This window comes from Electrophorus electricus, chromosome 2, assembly GCF_041902795.1.
Source record: "Electrophorus electricus isolate QZ-2024a chromosome 2, ASM4190279v1, whole genome shotgun sequence".
In the NCBI taxonomy this organism is placed as follows: Eukaryota; Metazoa; Chordata; class Actinopteri; order Gymnotiformes; family Gymnotidae; genus Electrophorus; species Electrophorus electricus.
In genome coordinates, this window is record NC_137498.1 from 1,025,141 (window position 1) to 1,045,000 (window position 19,860).

Consider the following 19,860-nt stretch of genomic DNA (forward strand, 5'->3'; position numbering starts at 1 on the left):
TTTTGCCTTTTAGATAAGGTGAAACATTCCTCTATCTTTATTAAGATCTCTATAAAATAGTAAATTTTAAGAGCAGTGAAATACATTGATTACCTTGTCTGATTTACTTTCTTGATGGAGGTCATTAACACTCAATAATACTCACCAAAAGGTCAATGATACTCCCCAAGAGGTCATTAATACTCCCCAGCAGGTCTTTACTGGAAATATACTGGATAAGAGTAATCAACACCACATTCAACAGGCACATTCACAGAACAAGTGCATGCTGTAGATACATTGATCTACGGTTGAGCTACCATACTATTAAAACCAGCGGCCTGATGTGTCGCTCCCCTCATGCTCTAACCTGTTGGTACGTAAACTCCACAAGACCTCTGAAACATTGGCAGTGGGGCCTGTTAGTTGTGAGGTGGGTCTCCATGGATCCGACTTGTTTTTCCAGCGCATCCCGTAGGCGCTTGATCAGATTGAGATCTGGAGAATTTGGAGGCCAAATCAGCACCTTGAACTCGGTCATGTTCCTCAAACCATTCCTGACCAGTTTCTGCTGATGCGGTGCGTTGTCCCACTGAAGGAGGCCACTGTTATTAGGGAATAACTTTCATGATGAAGGTGTGAACTTGGTCTGCAGTGATGTTTAGGTAGGTGTTGTATGTCACCGTAACATGAAGGCAAGGACCCAGGGTTTGCCAGCAGAATGTTAGCCAGAGCACCTCGCTGCCTCTGCCGGCTTGCCTTCTTCCCATAATGCACCCTGGTAAGAGACACACTCTGTCCACATGATGTAAAAGAAACCATGATTTATTGGACTAGTCTCTCTTCTACTGCTTCATGGTCCAGTTCTGATGTGCACATGCACATTGTGGACACTTTCATCAGTGGGCTGGTCAGCATGGGCACTCTGACATGGGCAGTCTTACCTGACTGACCGCCCTCAATCGGTCTGCCTGAATGACGAATCGTCCCATCTTAAGTGGTGTTCCACAAGGGTCAGTGCTTAGCTACCTGCTCTTTTCCCTCTGCATGCTAACACTCACTGCCATAATCTGCAAGCACGATCTTAAACCACTCCCTTAATCTGGAGTTGTTCATGCTTCCTCAAATGTAAAACATTTAGGAGTTATCTTTGATTCTGAACTTTCAGAATTGCACACGTAATGTAGTCAGAATTGCTTTTTTCCAACTCCATAATATCGCCACACTGAATATTATCCCTTAAAGATATTACCTCTTAAAGATAGGAGGAAACCCTGGACATTCCTCAGTTGGCCTTCACCAGACATGACCCTGGACACTGACACTATTGGCATCTCACACTTCAGAATTAGAAATTGTCATCATAATCCCCCCACTTGCTGTGACTATTATTCTTAGTCCCTAGTGTTTATTTTTTGTTCACTTCATTCATGCTGTGCAGTGTTGACCAGAGGAGGACGGTCCACCCTTTTTGAGTTGCTTCCTCTTGAGGTTTCTTCCTCTCAGCTATGTAAATAAATTTTGCTTTGCTTTGCTGTGTCTGTGTAGCAGCAGCAGGCTGCGATGCTCTGTGTCCTGACACCGCTCCATTACAGACAACCGTTACTGTGCTACAGCAGATCTGCGGGACTGGACGCGCTAGTCTTCATGGCCCACGCCCATCAGTGAGCCCCGGGCATCCCTGTCCCTGGTCCTTCCTTGGACCACTGTTGGGAGGTACCATCTACTACGTACAGGGGACACCCTACAGGTCCTGCTGTTGTGGAGATGGTCTGTCCCAGTACGCTAGTCTTCAGTTTGGTCTGTCAGTCACTCACATCCTCACACTCACCTGGTTTTGCTGCCTCCAACTGAGATATTCAACGTTATGCACTTTTCACCTGTCCTAATGTTCTGGCTGAGTGGTGCACATTTACATACATACAGAAGCAAAGAGGGTTTTTATCACTATTTCCTTGTTTATCCTGGTATATTTTAATTATTGTATATTTTATCTGCATATTTATGTATACCCCTTACTGGTTGCCAATGTCAGCTGTGTACATAGTGTGTTATTCGTATTTAATTATTCTGTCATTATATGTTTGGTCGTAGTTTGGGACGTTCGGGCAGGAAGCAGTTTAGTTTTTGCTCTGGTATTGGTTCAGGGAGTAAGAGCAGGTTCTTGTTGTTTTGTTTATATGTGTTCGTGTTCAAGTTCAAAGTTCAAAAGTCTTTGTCATTTCAGCTATATACAAGTACACAGCAAAAACGAAACAATGTTCCTCCAGGACCGTGGTGCAACACAAAACATGTACAACAGACAACACACTACACGAGCGCAAACAATACAGTACAGTTCAAAATGTCATGCAATAAATAAATACAGGACAGGACCAATACACAATGAACAGTACTGGGAATATGTAAAGCAGGCTTGTGCATAGGAGTCAGTGACATGCTATACTGAACATAGCAGTCACTGGTAGCATCCAAACAAGTAGGAAGAATGTGCAAGAGTGCAAAAGGAGTGCATATTGTGTGTGTGAAGTTTGACTTCAGCAATTTGCCCGATACAAAAACAATGTGTATGTATGGATATGTATGTACATACGTGTGTGTGCATGACTGTGTAGAAGTATGTGTGTGTATAGAAGTGTCCATTTGTTTGGAATTGGACTTGGCCAGAGTTCAGGAGTCTGATGGCTTCTGGGAAGAGGCTGCTGCACAGTCTGGAGGTGCGGGACCGGATGCTGCGGTACCTTCTTCCAGATGGCAAAAGGGTGAAGTTTGTGTGAGGGGTGCGTGGGGTCTCCCACAATGCAGGTGGCTTTGCGGATGCAGCGCTCTTTCTGTTAGCTACGTTAGCCCCTCGCTCCTTTCCCTCTGTTTTTGAATAGTTTATGTGTGAAAGGTGCTCTATAAATGAAGATGCTTTCTGACTCCTGGCGCTCACTAGAGGCCAATGTGCTCGCAGTAATGCCGCCTGACTGCCAGGAGAGGGCGGTGTGTGTGCGCGCGGGCGCGCTGCTGTTAAGAGTAAGGAAGAACCGGGCAGTCGCGTGGCTCATATTCACGGATTACGTGAATGCGGGGAAGAACGGTCACCGGTGGCCCGTGCTCACCGAGCCTCAGTGCATGCGGCGCCGGTAGGAGGAGCTCGCGCTGAGTGGGAGTCCGGGGTTTGGCTCGCGCTCCGCTCTCGGTACTTCCTCAAGTTCAGGGCACACGTGTTAGTAATGGTAGTACTGGTCTTAACAGACCTGCAGTTCACCACGCACACGGACCTGCACGACCTCCTGGAGCATGCCCGAGACAGGGCATTTTAAAAGCCAGGCGCGCTTACCCCGCACTGCAAAGTGGCATAATCACTGCGCGCGGACGTTCCCCTCCCGCTGAAAGGGAAACTACCCCCCCCCCCCCCCCCCAGAATCTATTTATACTGAAGTGCCACAGCAGTTCCGCCAGTGTTCGGGGTGTCGGTGGAGGCTTTGTATAAGACAGCTGGAAAGCTAGAACGCGAGCATGTGTGTGGCGCCGAGTCTGTGCGCAGGACATTCACGCGTTTAACGGGATTAGTCTCTGATTGCTTGCGGGACATTCACGCGCTTAACGTGTTTAGTCTCCGGCTCCTTTCTCTCTTTTTTGGGGCTGAGTCGCGCGAATCTCGCGCCATCGGTTTTGCAGCGCCGCAAGGACCCGTGCGCTCCGACATGACAGAAGACAAGACCGTGCGCCCCCACGAGCCCGACGGAGAGAAGGTGGCGGAGGAGAAGAGCGCGGGGCCCGGTAACGGCACGGGCCGAGTGTCTGCCGAGCCCGGGTTCGTCCACCCCGAGGGCGGCTGGGGCTGGGTGGTCATGCTCGCCTCCATGTGGTGCAACGGCTCCGTGTTCGGGATCCAAAACTCCTTCGGCATCTTGTACGTGGCGTTACTCAACGAGTTCGGGTCCGAGGAGGACTTAGACCTCCAGTTCAGGACAGGTACGGCCGGTTGGAGCGCTTGCTCGAGCTTGCACGTGGAGGTAAAAAAAAAAAAAAACCGAGCTCGTGCCAGCTGCTTATCTCGCGTGAGGAGGGACAGGGTTCGGAACAGTAAACGCTCGATCGCTGAATATTAATCAATATTTGCTTTAAGTTACTAAGTTGTGCAGCATCTGTCTTATTTCCCTTTTTCTTACCGGGAAGGAAAAGACGGTCCAGGGTGTTTTCAGCCTCGCGCTTCTGTGTGCTCGCTGAGGCACGCGGACTAAGTAGCGGCTGAAGCAGGCTCGTGCTGCATTAATGTAGTCCTGCGCCTTTATAAGGATGAAATAATAAAGACGCCAAAATGAACGGTCACGTTTGTTTGTTTGTTTGTTTAAGATTTGTTTAGCTCTGTGATTCGCCGTTTTTACGTTGAAAAGTTTAGCATAACTTGTGCTGTGTGGAGTTTACTTTAAGAAGGCAGTCTCTCCTCAGGACTGTTATAACGCCCTCATAACGCAAATCTAGTGCTGCGACGTTTATTTGATTTCTACCTTAGTAAATGTTGTTTTGGTGGCTGCTTAAACAGCTCTTTACCAGACCTACAAATGAACCATGTTGAATGCAGGGTCACCGCGTGTCAGTTAAGCTGCCATTGTGCTAACGATGTCACCGTGTACTGTGCCGGACTGTCTGAAAGGTTTGATATTGGCATTGATGTGATAAAACACCGTTACAAACCCATTAGTGCCAGCATGTTTACTGTTTGGACGGAGTGTCCTGTGCCTGGGGTTGTGAGGCCGTGGTCAGAGGACCAGGTGATTTACTAATCACACGTGCAGAACGTGCGCTAACCTCTAGTCATTACAGGGTCTTTACCAAGGACGTGGGGTTAAGAGTGCACCAGCACACACACACCCATGCTTCTTAACCGCTGAGTTGCCTCTACCTCTCTGTCTCTTTCTCCCTCTATCTGTCTGTCTTTCTCTGTCTCCCCCTGTGTGTGTGTGTGTGTGTGTGATTAATGTGTGTGTATCCCACAGTTTATTTAAACACACCCTGCTCTTTTGTCTCCTCTGGCTCGTGTAATGGAGCAAATGTGTTTCTTTACTCGTCCAGTTGTTAGGTGGTGGTTAGTCTGGGTCATTAGTGCCAGTGGTCGTGGGTTAGTGGCTGCACTATGTGTTCTGCAGTTGTCCTACACACACGGCGTGTTCATTTGAGAGCATGTTTACATCCACACTTTGTTAGTGAAGGTGACAGCCTGCTTCATGCCGATAAACTGAAATACATAGACAAGTACAATCCACTCAACAGCAAACACGTATCTGTAGCCCCTCCCAACCACACACGCTTCCTCACAGGAGATCAGACCATCCAGTAGTTATCTAACTGAGGCCAGAACAGCTCACGTGATGATACAACAGTATGTGAAGACCTTGTGGGTTTCCCCCGATACAGGGATCCTCCATCGTTGTCTGTGTAGTTCCTTTATTCAGCATCATAGACCAGCATGAGAGAGATCAGAGTGAGAGAGACCAGCATGTGAGAGGTCATAGTCTGAATGTACAGGGTAAGAGAGACTGGAAGGAGACGTCCTGACTCCTGGATGGTAAAGAATGTGCCACGTTATGTTTTTTTCTCTTTAGGGTGCGCTGTAACTAAGGGATATGAGTCATTAGTGAGTCATTAGTGCTCAGAGGTTAAGTTCACGGTTTCAGAGAATCTCACTCCAGTGAGTTATTGAGTCCACAGGGCTTATGGTCACTCTTGTATAATACTCCCCTCGCATGCACGCACGCACACTCGCACACATTTTATACACTTGCTTTAAAATTGTGAATCAGGTAAATTTCCCATGGAATCACTCAGATTAGCCAGGATCAGGTCGCTCTGCTTGTACCCGCACCAGGCTTCCCCCTTCAGTCTGATCTGGAGTCAGTGCTTCCAGTCCATCCCCTGTCCGGGACACCTTCAGTCTTTGGGGAAATTGGACATTATTCACTTGAATCAGCCCCAACAATGGCCTGTCTCAACTGCTTGGCCCGTGACCTTTATTGTAATGTGGCTGTAATCTCTGTGAGTGATGCTGTTTGTGTGTGTGTGTTTAGCTTACAGCCTTTTGTTGGAGCTGTAAGCACAGCAGGAGGGATCAGGCAGGCACTGCTGGGAGATTTGCCTGGAGAGGAGGGTCGTAAGGGGGGCCTTCACACATGACAGGACCAGTTTGCCAGCATGTTTCAATACACTGCAGAGATGATCGTGATTACAGTATCACTCTCTGTCGTCAAAGCATGATGTCCGAGGGGTGCGTCCGGCCCGTGAGCGATGTGTTTACCCACAACCCGGACGTCCTGTTCTGCCCTGTGCGCTGACCCTGACACACCCTGCTTCTCCGTGCGACGGCTGTGATGGCGGGCTGCGTCTTCCTGTCCGCTGCCGTCGCACCGAGAGGGTTATTGATGTGCCGATGAGGGCTGTTACCATGGCGTCGGTCCTGCCTCAGACGTTTCCATCCCTCCCATTGTGTCCGTGTGTACTTTACAGCCTGAGCGTGACAGTGCGGAAATGACGCGTGTGTGTTAATAGGGAAATATTTGAAGACTGTTCACTACTAATGTGTATATTGGCGTTCATGGTTGAGCCTTGGCTATAGGATTTGAGGGCATGGCAGTAATGACTCTCTCGTATGTCATGCTGTAACACTGAGACTATATTGTTTATGTTTGAAAGCAAAATTCCCTCTCGGAGGCTAAAGTGGCCGGAGTGTCGAGGGTGGGACTGGGGGAGGTTGATTGATTTGCTGTGGTAAACGCAGCGTTCCCAGCAGCCGTTATCAGGGAGCAAGGTCTCCCAGCAAGGTCTCCTGTAGCGTTCCAGTGGTTAATGGTTAACAGTGTGTTTGATCAGAGCCTCATGTTGCTGTGACCCTGGACTCAGGTGAAGGTCACAGGCTTGGGTGTGTAACTCACGTGGGCACCGGCGCACGCGACCACACACACGCCACCAATCACTTACCCCAGAACCCCTGCCCATGTCAACAGCACCCCTCTCTCCCAGAGGACTGAGGGTAGGGTGCGTGTGGTCGCGTGCGCCGGTGCCCACGTGAGTTATACACCCAAGCCTGTGGCCATGTAGTTAACACAAGCAGCCAGTCAGATGCAGGTGTTGGCATTGTGGGGGGGGGGGGGGTGCTGATGCCAGAATGTGGTTCTGGTTCTGGACGGAGTCAGGACGTCCCTGTAACGTTTTTCAGTCATTTATACTGTGGATTCAAACCGGGTGCAGGGATCTGATCTCTAACTTCCACTGCTATGGTCCCGATGAGTGAGCTTACAGGGAACGCCACGCTTCCAGGACGTACAGGGGGAGCGCTAGAATCCATCACCTTATTATGGCCATGGAAACATGGGAACTTTACCACTGACAACGTCTTTGTTGGGAAATTGGGTGTATAGTTACGTCAGCTTTGACCCGTGTGTAGAGACACACGCACAAACACACACATCATTCATATAGACGTACACACACCATTTATAGAGAGAGACACACACATATACACATCGTTAATATTAACCTGTGCAGTTCCATGTTAAAATATTTATTCATGAAGTGCATTTGAGCCTAAGCAATGTTGTGTCTGATGTCGGGTGTGTCTGATGTCTGTTGTCAGCTAAATGCCTTAAATGTACTGTATATTCAGAAGCAAAACAGAAAAATGTGTGAGGTGTTTCTTGATTGATTTGTGTAGACCAATTAATTCACCTGTTTCTGTGCGTTTCAGATCACTATTTTCAGACTTCAGATGGCTAATCCCCTCATTAAGGTGTGGTCATAGTTGTACCTCGTCATTTGCATTGACTATTTATGGACGTTATGGACGGTAACAGGAAAAAGATAAGGCTCATTCACACTCAAGATTTTAGAAATCAGATTTTTTTTTCTGTTATTTGTGTGCACACTCATTTTCACTCTAGAGTCCACACAAAGTTTGAGAGTCCCTGAGCCATACATGTCTGGTGTTGAATCAGCATCAGCACATATACCCCACCCCTCACACCCACACACACGGACGTTTCAACACTGTGACGTGTAGATAACCTTTTCTGTTGGTGGTTTCCAACAACAGAGTAGCATTAAGCATGTATCAGACTCTTCTAGAGTTCAGAGTGACACGGCTCACGTTTCACATCTGTGGTCTGATCTCTTATCTGGTTCTGGGAACGGCAGCCCTGAGGTAATCGGTTGCATCTTGTTCCAGATCATTCTATTTAAATGCTCCCTCTTCCCCACCCAGACTGGCTGCCCCGGTGGGGTAACACTGGGGAATAACGTCACACGGAGGTGTCCAGTAGACAAAGTTTAGTTTTGGTACTGGCACAGTTTTGGTCCTTAGACTACAAAATAATCCAAAACTACATTGATCTGAGTTAAATAAGGTCTAATCTGAGCTCTAATCTGAGTTCATGGCAACTCAAGAGGGTTTGAATTGAATTATATCTGGAATGATTATATTTCACTGCAACACTGTTGAAAATCACAGGTTCCCCCTGCTCTCTCACACACAGACACACACACTCATCATTTTAACCCCCCCTCTTACACAGACCATGGTGGTGAAGCCCACCCTCTGCCAGCGTCTCCTGATTGGCTGGGACCCTCCCCATACAGACCCTGTAGCAGAGCTTGTGTATAATGAGTTCCATCTGGTGATGGAGGTGTGTGCTATGTTCTCTGCCCCCCCCCACACACACACACATACACACTCTTGCTAGGCATAGAGGCCCAGTTGGGTTCAGAATTTCTGCAGCGCCATCACTTCTAGACGGCAGTCTCGCGTGTGGTGCTCTGCACTCACGTGCGCTGCTCTGTGGTCACACGTGGTGCCCTGTACTCATGTGTAGTGTTCTATGGTCACGTGTGATGCCCTGCAATCACGTGCAAGTGCTCTATGGTCACGTGTGGTGCTCTGTACTCACGTCGCGGTGCCCTGTGCTTACATGTGTGCCGTACTGGAAGGCGAAGGCTGGATGTAGCTGCTTTGGGAACAGAAGGTTGTGCAAACTGAGTCGGACTGGATCTGACCACCTTCAGCAGGAACCAGAGGCTGAAGGCTTTGTTACGGGTGTACAGGTGTGTAGGAGTGTACAGGTGTGTAGAGGACAAGGGGGTGTGGCTCTGGAATGGGGCAAGTGCAGTAGGGACACTTGCTGTGGGGTTGTTGGAGCCCGAGGCACAGCAATAAGAATCAGTGGCGCATAATTAGCAGAAAACACATACGCACACACAAGCTAACTGTTTTTGCCCAGATGCACTCTGATGTAAAGCTATTCTGAAGAATGCCACCCTCCCTGTCTCACTCGCTCCTGCTTTTTCTCTCTCTCTCTCCCTCTCCCTTTAGTGCTATCTGCATTGCAGACTGGTCCGTGTCCCCTAGTTTTGCGGAGTTGCGTTTCTCTGGTGTTCTGGACTGTCCTCGCTGGCCTCTCCGTGGTGTTTGCGATCTGATCCGGCCCAGATAATTAAAGATGCGTGGAACAGCCTGGAGTCTAAACGTTAGCGCCCAGGGTAACCTCCGCAGAGGAGGTGGAACTCACCTGCTGTGGGTGTGTCCAGTGGAGCTGGAGCTCACCTGCTGTAGGTGAACACATCTCACCCAGTTTAGTACATTTTACCCTCACACTTGGGGTGTGTGTGTGTGCGTGTGTGCCAGCAGTGGAAGGAAGGTAATGTGTTGCTCTGGTCCCCCAGTCGTCTGTCCCTGAAGTACTGACAGGAAACGTTGCTGGTATCATCATCCTTCTGGAATGCTGGTTATTTGATCATATTTACAGTCCTCAGTCTTAAACACTAGTGATCTTTTAAGTCTTCATTTGAGAACTCTGTTCACATTCTTTCTCTCTCTCCCCCCCTCCTTCTCTCCTCATACTTTTCCTCTCTGTCCTGTTTATTTTTCTTGAGAATAATAGCCGGAAGCAATATCTCAGTGCAGGTGTGTGTGTGTGTGTGTGTGTGTGTGTGTATACCACGGTATCATATGTAACCCTCTATACCCTAACCCCTAATCCTAACTAACCACTAACCCCTAACCCTAACTAACCCCTAACTAACGGTATTGTCTTACTTCTACTTCTTACTTACTGTCTTACTTCTACTTGATTTTCAGTAAAGTCCAGGATCTGAATTGTTGGTCACACCCCTGTGTCCTGACCCTGTGTCTGTGTATGTGTGTGTCTGCATCTGCGTCTTTCCCTACACGATCACCATTGTGCCCAAATGTCAGTCCGCTAAAAGCACACACACACACACACGCACACACACACACACACACACTGTGTTCTAGAGCTGTGACTGAAGAGGGTCATGACGTGTGTCCGTGTGTGTAAAGCTAGTACTGATGGATTTAATGTAACTGTTAACTCTCTCTCCCTCCCTCCCTCTCTCTCTCTCTCTCTCTCTCTCTCTCTCTCTCTCTCTCTCTCTCTCTCTCTCTCTCTCTCTCTCTCTCTCTCCCTCTCCCAGCTTGGGTAGGCTCTCTCTCTATGGGAATGATCTTTTTCTGTTCTCCGATCGTGAGTGTGTTCACTGATCTGCTGGGCTGCAGGATCACAGCAGTGGGAGGAGCTGCTGTCGCCCTCGTGGGCTTGCTGGCCAGCTCCTTCATCAGGTACCGTCCTCTTCCTCAGCTCATGGGAGGGAGTGCTGGGCTTCCTCTTAAAGGTGTATCACACACACACACACACACACACACACACAATCAATGGCAGCTTTACTTTATTAAGTTCTCTTGCAGGTGTGGGTGTCTGTGATTGTGTTTAGTGATCTCACGGCTATTTCACCTACAGCATGGTGTGTGTGTGTGTGTGTGTGTGTGTGCTCCACAGGTCTCTGGGGGCCCTCTACTTCACCTATGGCTTGGTGTTTGCGTGCGGCTGCTCCTTCGCCTACCAGCCCAGCCTGGTGATCCTGGGTCACTACTTTAAGCGGCGTCTGGGTCTGGTGAACGGCATCGTGACGGCGGGCAGCAGTGTGTTCACCATCCTGCTGCCCCTGCTGATGTCCAAGTTGCTGAAGCAGCTGGGACTGTCGCACACACTGCGCGTGCTATGTGGCCTCATGTTCGTGCTGATGCTGGCAAGCCTCACCTATCGGCCCCTCCTGCCCCGGACCCCCGACACCGGCAAGAACACCGGACGCTGCTCCGCCCTGCGCAGGGTCTTCAACGTCTACATTTGGAGGAGTTTGGGATACCGCATCTGGGCTTTCGGCGTCCCGGCCGCCCTCTACGGGTACTATGTGCCCTACGTTCACCTGGTGAGCCTTACTGTGTGTGTGTGTGTGTCTGTGTGTGTGCGAGGCAGACCTTCTGAGCGAGTGTGTAACCACCCTCGCTGGGAGTTGTTCGTGACCTCAGACACGTCGGTTTCGGCCAAGTCGCTTCTTAAACAAACACCCGCTTTGTTATTCCAGTATTCTGTAGCATTTACACTACGGAGGAAGTCTGTTCTCACTACACACACACCGGATCTCTGAAGTCTATATGGAAGTTGTGTTTTTGAGGGTCTCTGGCTGTGAGGTGATCTCCGGCACGGAGATCAGCTGTGCTTCAGTGCGGCTCGGGTGTCTGGGGTGCTGGGATGTGTTGATCCCGTTGCTGGTATTTCGTTCGTGTGGTGGATCTGTGTGGTCTCCAAGGGTAGCGGTGTTATTGGATGTTGAGGGGAGTGGTTGTGGTCGTTGGCAGTGTTGGTCTTCCATAGTCCCACAAACCCCTGCTGTTATGTTGTTTACGCTGGTGGGAAACATCACCATCAAAACAGCTCGCTAAGAGTGAGTCAACTGTTCAAATAAACACACACACACACACCCCAGAATTCTGTGTGTGTGTGTGTGTGTGTGTGTGAGCCGGTTCACCTGATCTGTAGCCCACTCCACACTTTACATCCCTTTCCCCCCCAAAAAAAACATTTTACCCAAAAAACTTTAAGCGTTAAATAATCAAGAGAACTTGACTGTCTGAGTGTCCCTGAGTGAGCTAGAGACAGAGGCTCTCCAGAAACCTCAGTCCTGGAAACCAGCCCGAAATCCTTACAGTATACAAGCCTTTCATAATTACATAATTATTTCTCTCCCTCAGAAGACATGAGTTCCTGGCTGATTGGTCATTGGCTGATCGGAGACCAGTGGGCACACTCATGTCTTCTTTGTGTGTGTTTCTTTGCGGTGTGTTTATTTGGTTGTCCACGGTAGGTCCCTCTTTGCTGTTTTTGCGGTGACCCGTTGTGGAGCGCCCCCTGATGCCCAGAGGTCAGTGCCTTCAGGTTCAGGTTGAGCTCAGGACACACCGTCAGTCCCTTGACAGTTTCACCCTCCCACGCACTCACGTGTTTGAGACCGGAGACTTGTTTCTCCAGTATCCTCACTGGGAAGGTTTCTGTCCTGATGAACATGGACTGCATCGCGATGTCACTTCCCTTTCTGCTGAGGTTGAGGACTCGGGTCTTGTATGAGCGAAAAATGCAAACGTGGACTTTTCAAACATGGCTCCCGTGACTCTTTTATTGTCTGCTCATCTATCTGTGTGTTTGTGTGTGTGTGTGTGTGTGTGTGTGTGTGTAGATGAAGCATGTAGAGGAACGCTTTGGCCCTGACGCAAATAAGGAAGTTCTCCTCATGTGTATCGGCGTCACATCTGGAATTGGGAGACTCATCTTCGGCCACATGGCCGACTACGTACCTGGGGTTTACAAGGTGTTCCTGCAGGTAACACACACAAACATAAACACAAACACACTGAAGTCATTGCTGATGGAGGTTTTAGTCTGGCGTGACTCATTAAAGAGAAGTAAAAGAAGAAGTGAAATTGATTTTCAGTTATTTTCTTTCTTTGTATTTGAAGCGATGGAGATGTGAGATGTTTGTTTGAGGTGTAGCTAAGGGAAGGAGAATAGTTGTGTTACTGGAGAATCGTATTTCCATTGAGTTCCTGTGTGTGTGTGTGTGTGTGTGTGTGTGTACGTGTGCGTGTGCATGCGTAGGTGGCGTCGTTCCTAGTGATTGGCCTCATGTCCATAATGATTCCTGTGTGTAAGATCTTCGGTGGGTTGGTCGCCGTGTGTCTGCTCATGGGGCTGTTTGACGGCTGCTTCATCTGCATCATGGCGCCCATCGCCTTCCAGCTCGTGGGCTCCCAGAATGTCTCCCAGGCTATCGGCTTCCTGCTCGGAATGATGTCCGTCCCCATGGTTGTAGGGCCCCCTGTGGCAGGTACACACACACACACACACACACACCCCATATGTGGGAGCTCGCTGTAGTCCAGCACCCACACCATTAAGCGCCAGTGTGGCTGCACAATGGGGCAACATCGCCCCCTGCTGTCTGCAGGACTGCAGCTCCCTTAGTGTAGAGCCTGAAGACGCTGCAAAAGTGCCTTTTTAAGTAGAGTGGAACACTTCACACGTGCACTAATACCCCACTACACTGTCCAGTGTCTTTACACGTGCACTAATACCCCACTACACTGTCCAGACGATGTCCACTTATGTTATGTTTTGAAAAGCACTGAACGTTTATACTAAGAGGGGACTTTTATTCTGGCATTTGTCGTGTTTCACTTCCTAAACGTGTGCAGCTGTTGTGGCGAGTGACTGGTGGGCGTAGTCCTAACAAGCTCCTCCCCCTCAGGGTTCCTGCGTGACCGCCTGGGCAACTATGATGTGGCGTTCTACCTGGCAGGTATTCCGCCCATCATAGGGGGGGCGGTGCTGTGTCTGATCCCGTGGGTGGAGTCAAGGCCAAAGAGAAGACACGCGGAGGTGGCTGGGGAGGCCAAGGAGGCGGAGGCCGCCATGCTGGAGACCACACCCACCACACACACCCTGAAGAACAATGAGCCAGAGCCTGTCATCTGAGCCGCACACACACGCACACGCACACACACGCACATGCATGCACACACACACACACAGGCTTCACGGAATCGATCATCGGACTAGTGCACACACCACAGAAATTGTCATTTGAGTAAAAAACACACACACACACACACACACACACACACACACACACACACACACAGCAGAGAAGCACAGGAGACAAATTTGAATCTAAAACAGCACTACGCGCACTTAACCTCTTCCACACCACACCAACGCTCCAGACCACAGTAGCACATGGGATTACGGGGAATGTTTCAGATGGAACTGAGGTCTGATTGAGAAAAAGTGCCGGTATGTGCGTTGTTTGTTTGTTAAGGTCCTTGTTTGTTTGTTTAACATTTTTATTTAGTTTAATGTTTTAAGTTTTAGAGCTAAAACAATTCGTCAGATATGTTAATCTGCTAATTCAGCTCCATATATTTAGGATTTAGTTCTTAATTTGGTTTCTTAAATGATTTAAAAAAGTCCCTCTAGAATTAGAACAGATCAAAGTACAGGAAAGTTACAATATTAATTCCTCAAGTGTTCATTTGAGTTGGGCTTAGTCCCTAAGTGTTCATTTGAGTTGGGCTTAGTGCCTAAATGTTCATTTGAGTTGGGCTTAGTGCCTAAATGTTCATTTGAGTTGGGCTTAGTGCCTAAGTGTTCATTTGAGTTGGGCTTAGTGCCTAAATGTTCATTTGAGTTGGGCTTAGTCCTTAAGTGTTCATGTGAACCCGTGTCTTCTGACTTGTCAAGTGCACAGACAATGTCAGTATGTGTTCACTTGACTCAAGCCTGACAGTGTGCGTACTGATCTCACATGTCTTGACCACGTGTGTTCTGACCTCGGGTGTGTTGATCTCACGTGTCCTGACTAGGTCCTGCAATAGGTTCTTTTTTTCTATGCAATATGAACATGAAGGTTCAAGCTGATTGTCTTGCACAACAGATGAAAGTGACATTGACACTTTAGTTGCCACGGGGAGTGTTGCTGTAGAAATGCGTTTATGGATTCCCGTGGCTGACGTGCCAGGCCGATGTCAGGATGTAAGAGCCATAGTTCATCTGTAACAGGAAGTGGAGGGTCATCGTGCCTTTTTGTGTAGGAAGTGGTTTATAAGGGCTGTAAACGTGTAAAAGTGGCACGTGACATAGCAGAATGCATGCGCAGAGAGAACCAATCTCACTCACACAGAGCATCCGTCTATCACACTAACATTTATATAAACACAGAGACACATGTCTAATTAGATTAACTGAAGCTTGTAGTGATTCCTGGTTTTGTCTTGATTTGTCGTGTACAATCTGAATGTGTGTGTTGCTGTTCCCTCTCAACAATGCTCGGCCCACAGGTTCAGTGATGTAATCTACCTCAATCACTGTAGCTCTGGACATATTTGCATCCAGAAGGGTTCAGTAGCATTTTGGCAGAGCTGGTTGTCGTTAGAAACCTGAGTCCACTGCAGCTCCTCACCCAGTTTCCTTTTCTTTGTGTTTGGTTTATCTTTTGTTTGTTTTGGTTTATCTTTTGTTTGGTTTGTTTATTTATTTTTAAGCACTTTTTGATAACGGATCAGTCTCTTTTGTCCTGTGCGTGCGTACAATCAGTATTAATACTCTGCAGCCCTGTACAAAGAGACTCCGCGAGCCAGCTTGGGTTTTTGTTTAGTTCTGTTAGGGGCTTTGTTTTGTTTTTTAGCAAACGAGGAAATCAAACTAAAGGTGTAACGCAAGAGTGAAATGCCACGAGGTTGTGTTTTTGGAATAAGCACACTAAACTTTCAGGAAAATATTGTAAAAGAAAAACAAAGATAAACTATCACTTATTTTTGGCCTTAAAATCCTTTGCAAATGTAACTTGCTGTAATTTGAACACACTCGTTTGTACTGCGGTAAAATATTCTGATATTCGCAATGGCAATATTTAATGCTCATGTAGTTTTCTGTTTGTGTGTGTGCCTCCAGCGCATGCTGACGTGAGCTTTGTTATTTAATTTGCAGTGGAATGAACTGAACTGTGTGGGTTTGTAGGTGCTGGCCTATCAGGACGTCATCCTGAGAGATCCTCGGAAAGGCGGGACAGGCCTCGAGTTTAATATGTTTCTAGACAAAGTCTCCTTTTGTACTGACGTCTAGCACTGCTAATCCAAGAGCGTCTTCCTCACGTGCTTCTGGTTTCGCAGCTTTGGTCTGTATTGACATGAAATCCTGGATATGATCTTGATATCAGGACACATGGACTTCAACGCTACTTGGTCACTTCCTCAGGTAACGGCGCACAGGAAACACCTGCTCACGCCATTAGCTTCCTCACAGAAGGCCTGGCGAATGTTTCTGTCCAAAGAATGTTTATTTTAGTGATCATAGGAGACACTGTGACCAAAGCAACAGCACCGGCTGAGAAACTGTTGTGTAGCCTATATTGAACTAGAATGTCTTACCAAAGTGAACTTTGCTTTTTCTTTGTATTAAAGTTGTATTAAATTAACAGTGATGACCAAACTTCACTGAAGTGATACAGTTGAATAACATGAGAAAAGTCGCTTTGTTCAGTATTTTTCTATTCAAAAAAATCATGAAATTCATTGTTGAGCAGAACTAACGTATAGCCACCCGCTCCTTTTAAAATGTTTAGTTTATAGCTAGCACACTGTATACATACATACATACATACATACATACATACACTATAATTATATATATATATAAATATAAAATGTCTTATACACACTGCATGATTTTAGTTAATTTTGTATGAACAACACAATAAAGGAAATATGTTTATGAACCAGGATGTGCTGTAGTGATTTTTATAAGAGAAGAAACTAAGCATATTAAGAAAATTAGTGAAGTGTATGTAAAGTTTGTGTGTGTGTGTGTGAAGTGTTTAAGGATGAAATGCTGAAGAAAAATGTTAATTGTAACAAAAAGCAGTTTTATTTATCACTGGAGCACAGTGATTTAGATAAAGCCAAATGTGTTCATACATTATAGTAGAGGCCAGTGTGGTGTGTTCGTGCCTTCTGCCTGTGAGGAGATACTGGAGTTCACTCACGCCCCTCTGAGGTTAATCCAGGGAAACCGTTTTCCACTGGTGCTGACACACCAGTGCTGTTTCTCTCTTCGTGTAGCTTTGTTGTTGTTGTTTTTCCCACTGTCACACCAAACCGCTTAAAGGAAAAGAAAAAAAAAAGATCTGGATGGCATTCGTCTGCAGGGTACGCTGTGATCCTTTCTGCTCCGGGTGGCACGAGCCCAGACTTGCTGCATGGTTTTGATGATGTGAGTAATTATAGCTCTACTTACACACACTCACTCACTCACACGCTGGAACCTGTTCATTTCTTGACCCTAAAATCAAGAACTGCCTGTGTAGGTATTGGACAGAAGGCAGCAAATATCTACCTGGGAAATGGAACCAAAGCATGTAAAATTGCAGCCAATTATGAAAAACTTTTCCAAATAATAAACATTTCTATTAATAGAAACATATACAGTAGTAAATATTAATTCATGTATATTGACAGTGATTTTGCATGAAATAGACCAGCGAGCTTTCTTACCAGAAGAGCTGGGCCGCCCATTGTAGGGCGCTTCGACCCGGTCCTCCGTCCTCTCGGTCTTATTTGATGGTATTTTATTTGATTTTTTTTTTTTAATGCTTTTATTTGATTTTTTTTTCCTCCGGAAGTTTTCACGTTTCGCTTCCTATGACGAGGGAGCGAGGCTGTCGTTGACGTCACCGTCGTCTTCGGAAACACATTCATCTTGGAAACGCGCAAGTCTCGCGCTCAGGCGCTCGCAGCAACCGGCAGCCGAACGTCCACGATTTAGCGCGTGGCGCCCGCAGCCCGGGCTGAACCTTCTGGTGACGCGTCTGCGCACGCCAGCAAAACCGCCCAGCGCGAGGAGCCGGGCTGCGCGAGCACGATGACGTCCGCCTCCGCCGCCCCCGGTGAGCCCGAGGCGAAGAAGAAGCACGTTCGCTTCGCCAGGATGGAGGAGCGCGAGGACGAGAACACGCTGTTCGACACGCGGAGAGACGTCAGCGGGGGACTGAAGAGCGCGCTGAAAGGGGCCGCTCGGCCGCGCGCGGGGCTCGAGGAGGCGGAGATCCAGCGACCTGGACGGAGCGGCGCCGGAGCGTGCAGCCGGTGGCTCGTGACCCTGACCCTGTGCGCGTCGTTCCTCGGGCTGGTAATGGCCGCTGCGTCACACCGACTGGCCCTTCCGCGCGGGTGAACCGTTAGTTGCAGGGGGCTGTGGGGTCTCGCGTCGTCGCTGCGGTTGTAATTCCGTGCACCTGTGCGCGTGCTAGCCCTAACCCTAGCCCGTTCTCAGGGAAACGACACGTGCGGTGGAGTGGAAAGTCCGGGTGAGTTCATTTGAATTGACGGATGTTAACTGGCCGCACTGGCTCGCGAGTTACCCGTCACACGCGTCATCACGCGTTAATGCACGCTTTTGTTTTTGCATATGCGATGTGCAACCCGCGTGTGCGCAAGAAGCAACACCGGTGACCGCTACTGCGACGGCGCAACAGGACGCAGCAAAAACGCAGAAAGTTGCGCAAGCTTTGCGTAAACTGCGTATTTAGTGTAATAATCTCAAGCCTTCAGCTGTGTTGACCTCCAGGAGAAATGTGTGGTGTTTGGTTTTATTGATGCATTTGGTCAGATGTCTGTCTTGTCCAGTCGCCAGGGACAGTAGTGTATCCTGTGTCTCCAGGGCATGTGTATATCTGTGCTTGGCCCCACGCTTGGAGATCTGGCTGCCAACGTCAACAAGAACATTGCCAACATCTCCTACATCTTCGCTGGTCGAGCGACGGGTTACATCGCGGGTTCTCTGTTAGGAGGGATTCTTTTTGACTTTATCAACCCTCACTTTCTGTTGGGTAAGACCCCCCCCACACACACACACACTGCCTCAGCTATAGGAGGGCTGTACAGGCTCTGATCGGCTCAGTCAGGTTTCCATGGTGTTGAATAAGTTAAATATAAACTGTACCTATGGGTGTTTTATTATTGTAAGTTGTTGTGATTTTTATAACCTGTAACAGGTGTTTCTGTGCTTCATGGCTGTGTGTGAACTCTCAGGGTTCACATCAACACTTTTCTGTTGCTCAGTTCTGTTGCTCTTCCTGGTTGGTGCCAAGGTCACTGGCACCAACCAATACTGGAGGGCAAAGGTCACACAATAATATTCTGTAATAAATTACACTGGTTTAACACGTTAACAGGGGTTGGACCATTAAGAAGGGGGCACTGAGTTTAACACTGTGTGTGTGTGTGTGTGCGTGCGTGCATGCGTGCAGGCTTGGCGATGCTCGGGACTGCAGCAGGCATGTTTGCAACTCCATTTTGTAAGAAGGCTCTGCTGTTGACCATCCTTGTCTCCAGTGTGGGCGTATCCATGGGAATCCTGGACACAGGTGAGGACACTTCACATCTATGTTTCTTTTAGTTCGTGAAGGACATGCCGACTCCAGACCTTTGGCCGGGTTATTGTTAGGGTTTATGAATTACCGGGATGCATAAACGTGGTAGCCATTATACACACTGTATGCATTAATGTTTAACCGACATTTTGTTCGTGTTTGTTGTCTTTAACCACAGTAGTCTATAATAGGCTTTAACAACACACCAGTGTTTAACAGGCTTTAACACAGCGGTCTTTAACAACACAGCAGTCCCTTAATAGGCTTTAACAACACAGCAGTCCCTTAATAGGCTTTAACAACACAGCAGTCCCTTAATAGGCTTTAACAACACAGCAGTCCCTTAATAGGCTTTAACAACACAGCAGTCCCTTAATAGGCTTTAACAACACAGCAGTCCCTTAATAGGCTTTAACAACACAGTAGTCTTTAACAGGACGGCAGTCGTTTAATAGGCTTTAACAACACAGCAGTCCCTTAATAGGCTTTAACAACACAGTAGTCTTTAACAGGACGGTAGTCGTTTAATAGGCTTTAACAACACAGCAGTCCTTTAACAGGCTTTAACAACAC

The 19,860-nt window shown here is 47.9% G+C and overlaps 2 protein-coding genes and 1 long non-coding RNA gene across 7 annotated transcripts in view; 2 read left to right on the forward strand and 1 right to left on the reverse strand.

The window, feature by feature from the left end:
* The first annotated feature begins 3,419 nt into the window (after positions 1-3,419).
* On the forward strand, positions 3,420-16,635 carry slc16a10 (solute carrier family 16 member 10). 2 transcript variants are annotated; one of them, XM_081695221.1, is made up of 7 exons: positions 3,818-3,942; positions 9,326-9,561; positions 10,447-10,591; positions 10,809-11,238; positions 12,544-12,687; positions 12,963-13,191; positions 13,612-16,635. In XM_081695221.1, exons 2-7 carry the CDS (start codon positions 9,453-9,455, stop codon positions 13,836-13,838), a joined length of 1,284 nt encoding a protein of 427 aa, XP_081551347.1. In that variant the 5' UTR covers positions 3,818-3,942; positions 9,326-9,452; the 3' UTR covers positions 13,839-16,635. The 2 variants fall into 2 exon arrangements, with proteins under 2 accessions (XP_026851643.2, XP_081551347.1); XM_026995842.3 differs by lacking the exon at positions 9,326-9,561 and having other exon boundaries at positions 3,420-3,942.
* A 126-nt stretch (positions 16,636-16,761) lies between these two features.
* On the reverse strand, positions 16,762-17,549 carry LOC113567746 (uncharacterized). Its single transcript, XR_003409493.3, has 3 exons — positions 17,411-17,549; positions 17,154-17,252; positions 16,762-17,017 (listed from the first exon to the last, which is right to left on the reverse strand). It is a non-coding gene; the product is annotated as an uncharacterized LOC113567746 (long non-coding RNA).
* A 228-nt stretch (positions 17,550-17,777) lies between these two features.
* The window catches only part of slc60a2b (solute carrier family 60 member 2b), a 31,947-nt gene continuing 29,864 nt past the window's right edge, over positions 17,778-19,860 (forward strand). For 3 of the 4 annotated variants that reach the window (XR_014115960.1, XM_081695006.1, XM_035528999.2), the window contains exons 1-3: positions 17,778-18,044; positions 18,576-18,744; positions 19,165-19,281. Coding sequence is in view for 3 of the 4 variants with exons in the window: in XM_081695006.1 (XP_081551132.1) it covers positions 17,778-18,044; positions 18,576-18,744; positions 19,165-19,281 (553 nt within the window). In the remaining variant the exon portion in view is untranslated. Of the gene's footprint in view, positions 18,223-18,575; positions 18,745-19,164; positions 19,282-19,860 lie in introns of all 4 variants that reach the window. The other variant, XM_081695013.1, reaches the window with a different exon arrangement.

Coding starts and splice junctions, on each gene's coding strand:
- slc16a10 (XM_026995842.3), top strand. CDS start 3,672: ATGACAGAAGACAAGACCGTGCGCCCCCACGAGCCCGACGGAGAGAAG. Junction 10,592..10,808: donor CTGGCCAGCTCCTTCATCAG/GTACCGTCCTCT, acceptor TGTGCTCCACAG/GTCTCTGGGGGCCCTCTACT. Junction 11,239..12,543: donor ATGTGCCCTACGTTCACCTG/GTGAGCCTTACT, acceptor GTGTGTGTGTAG/ATGAAGCATGTAGAGGAACG.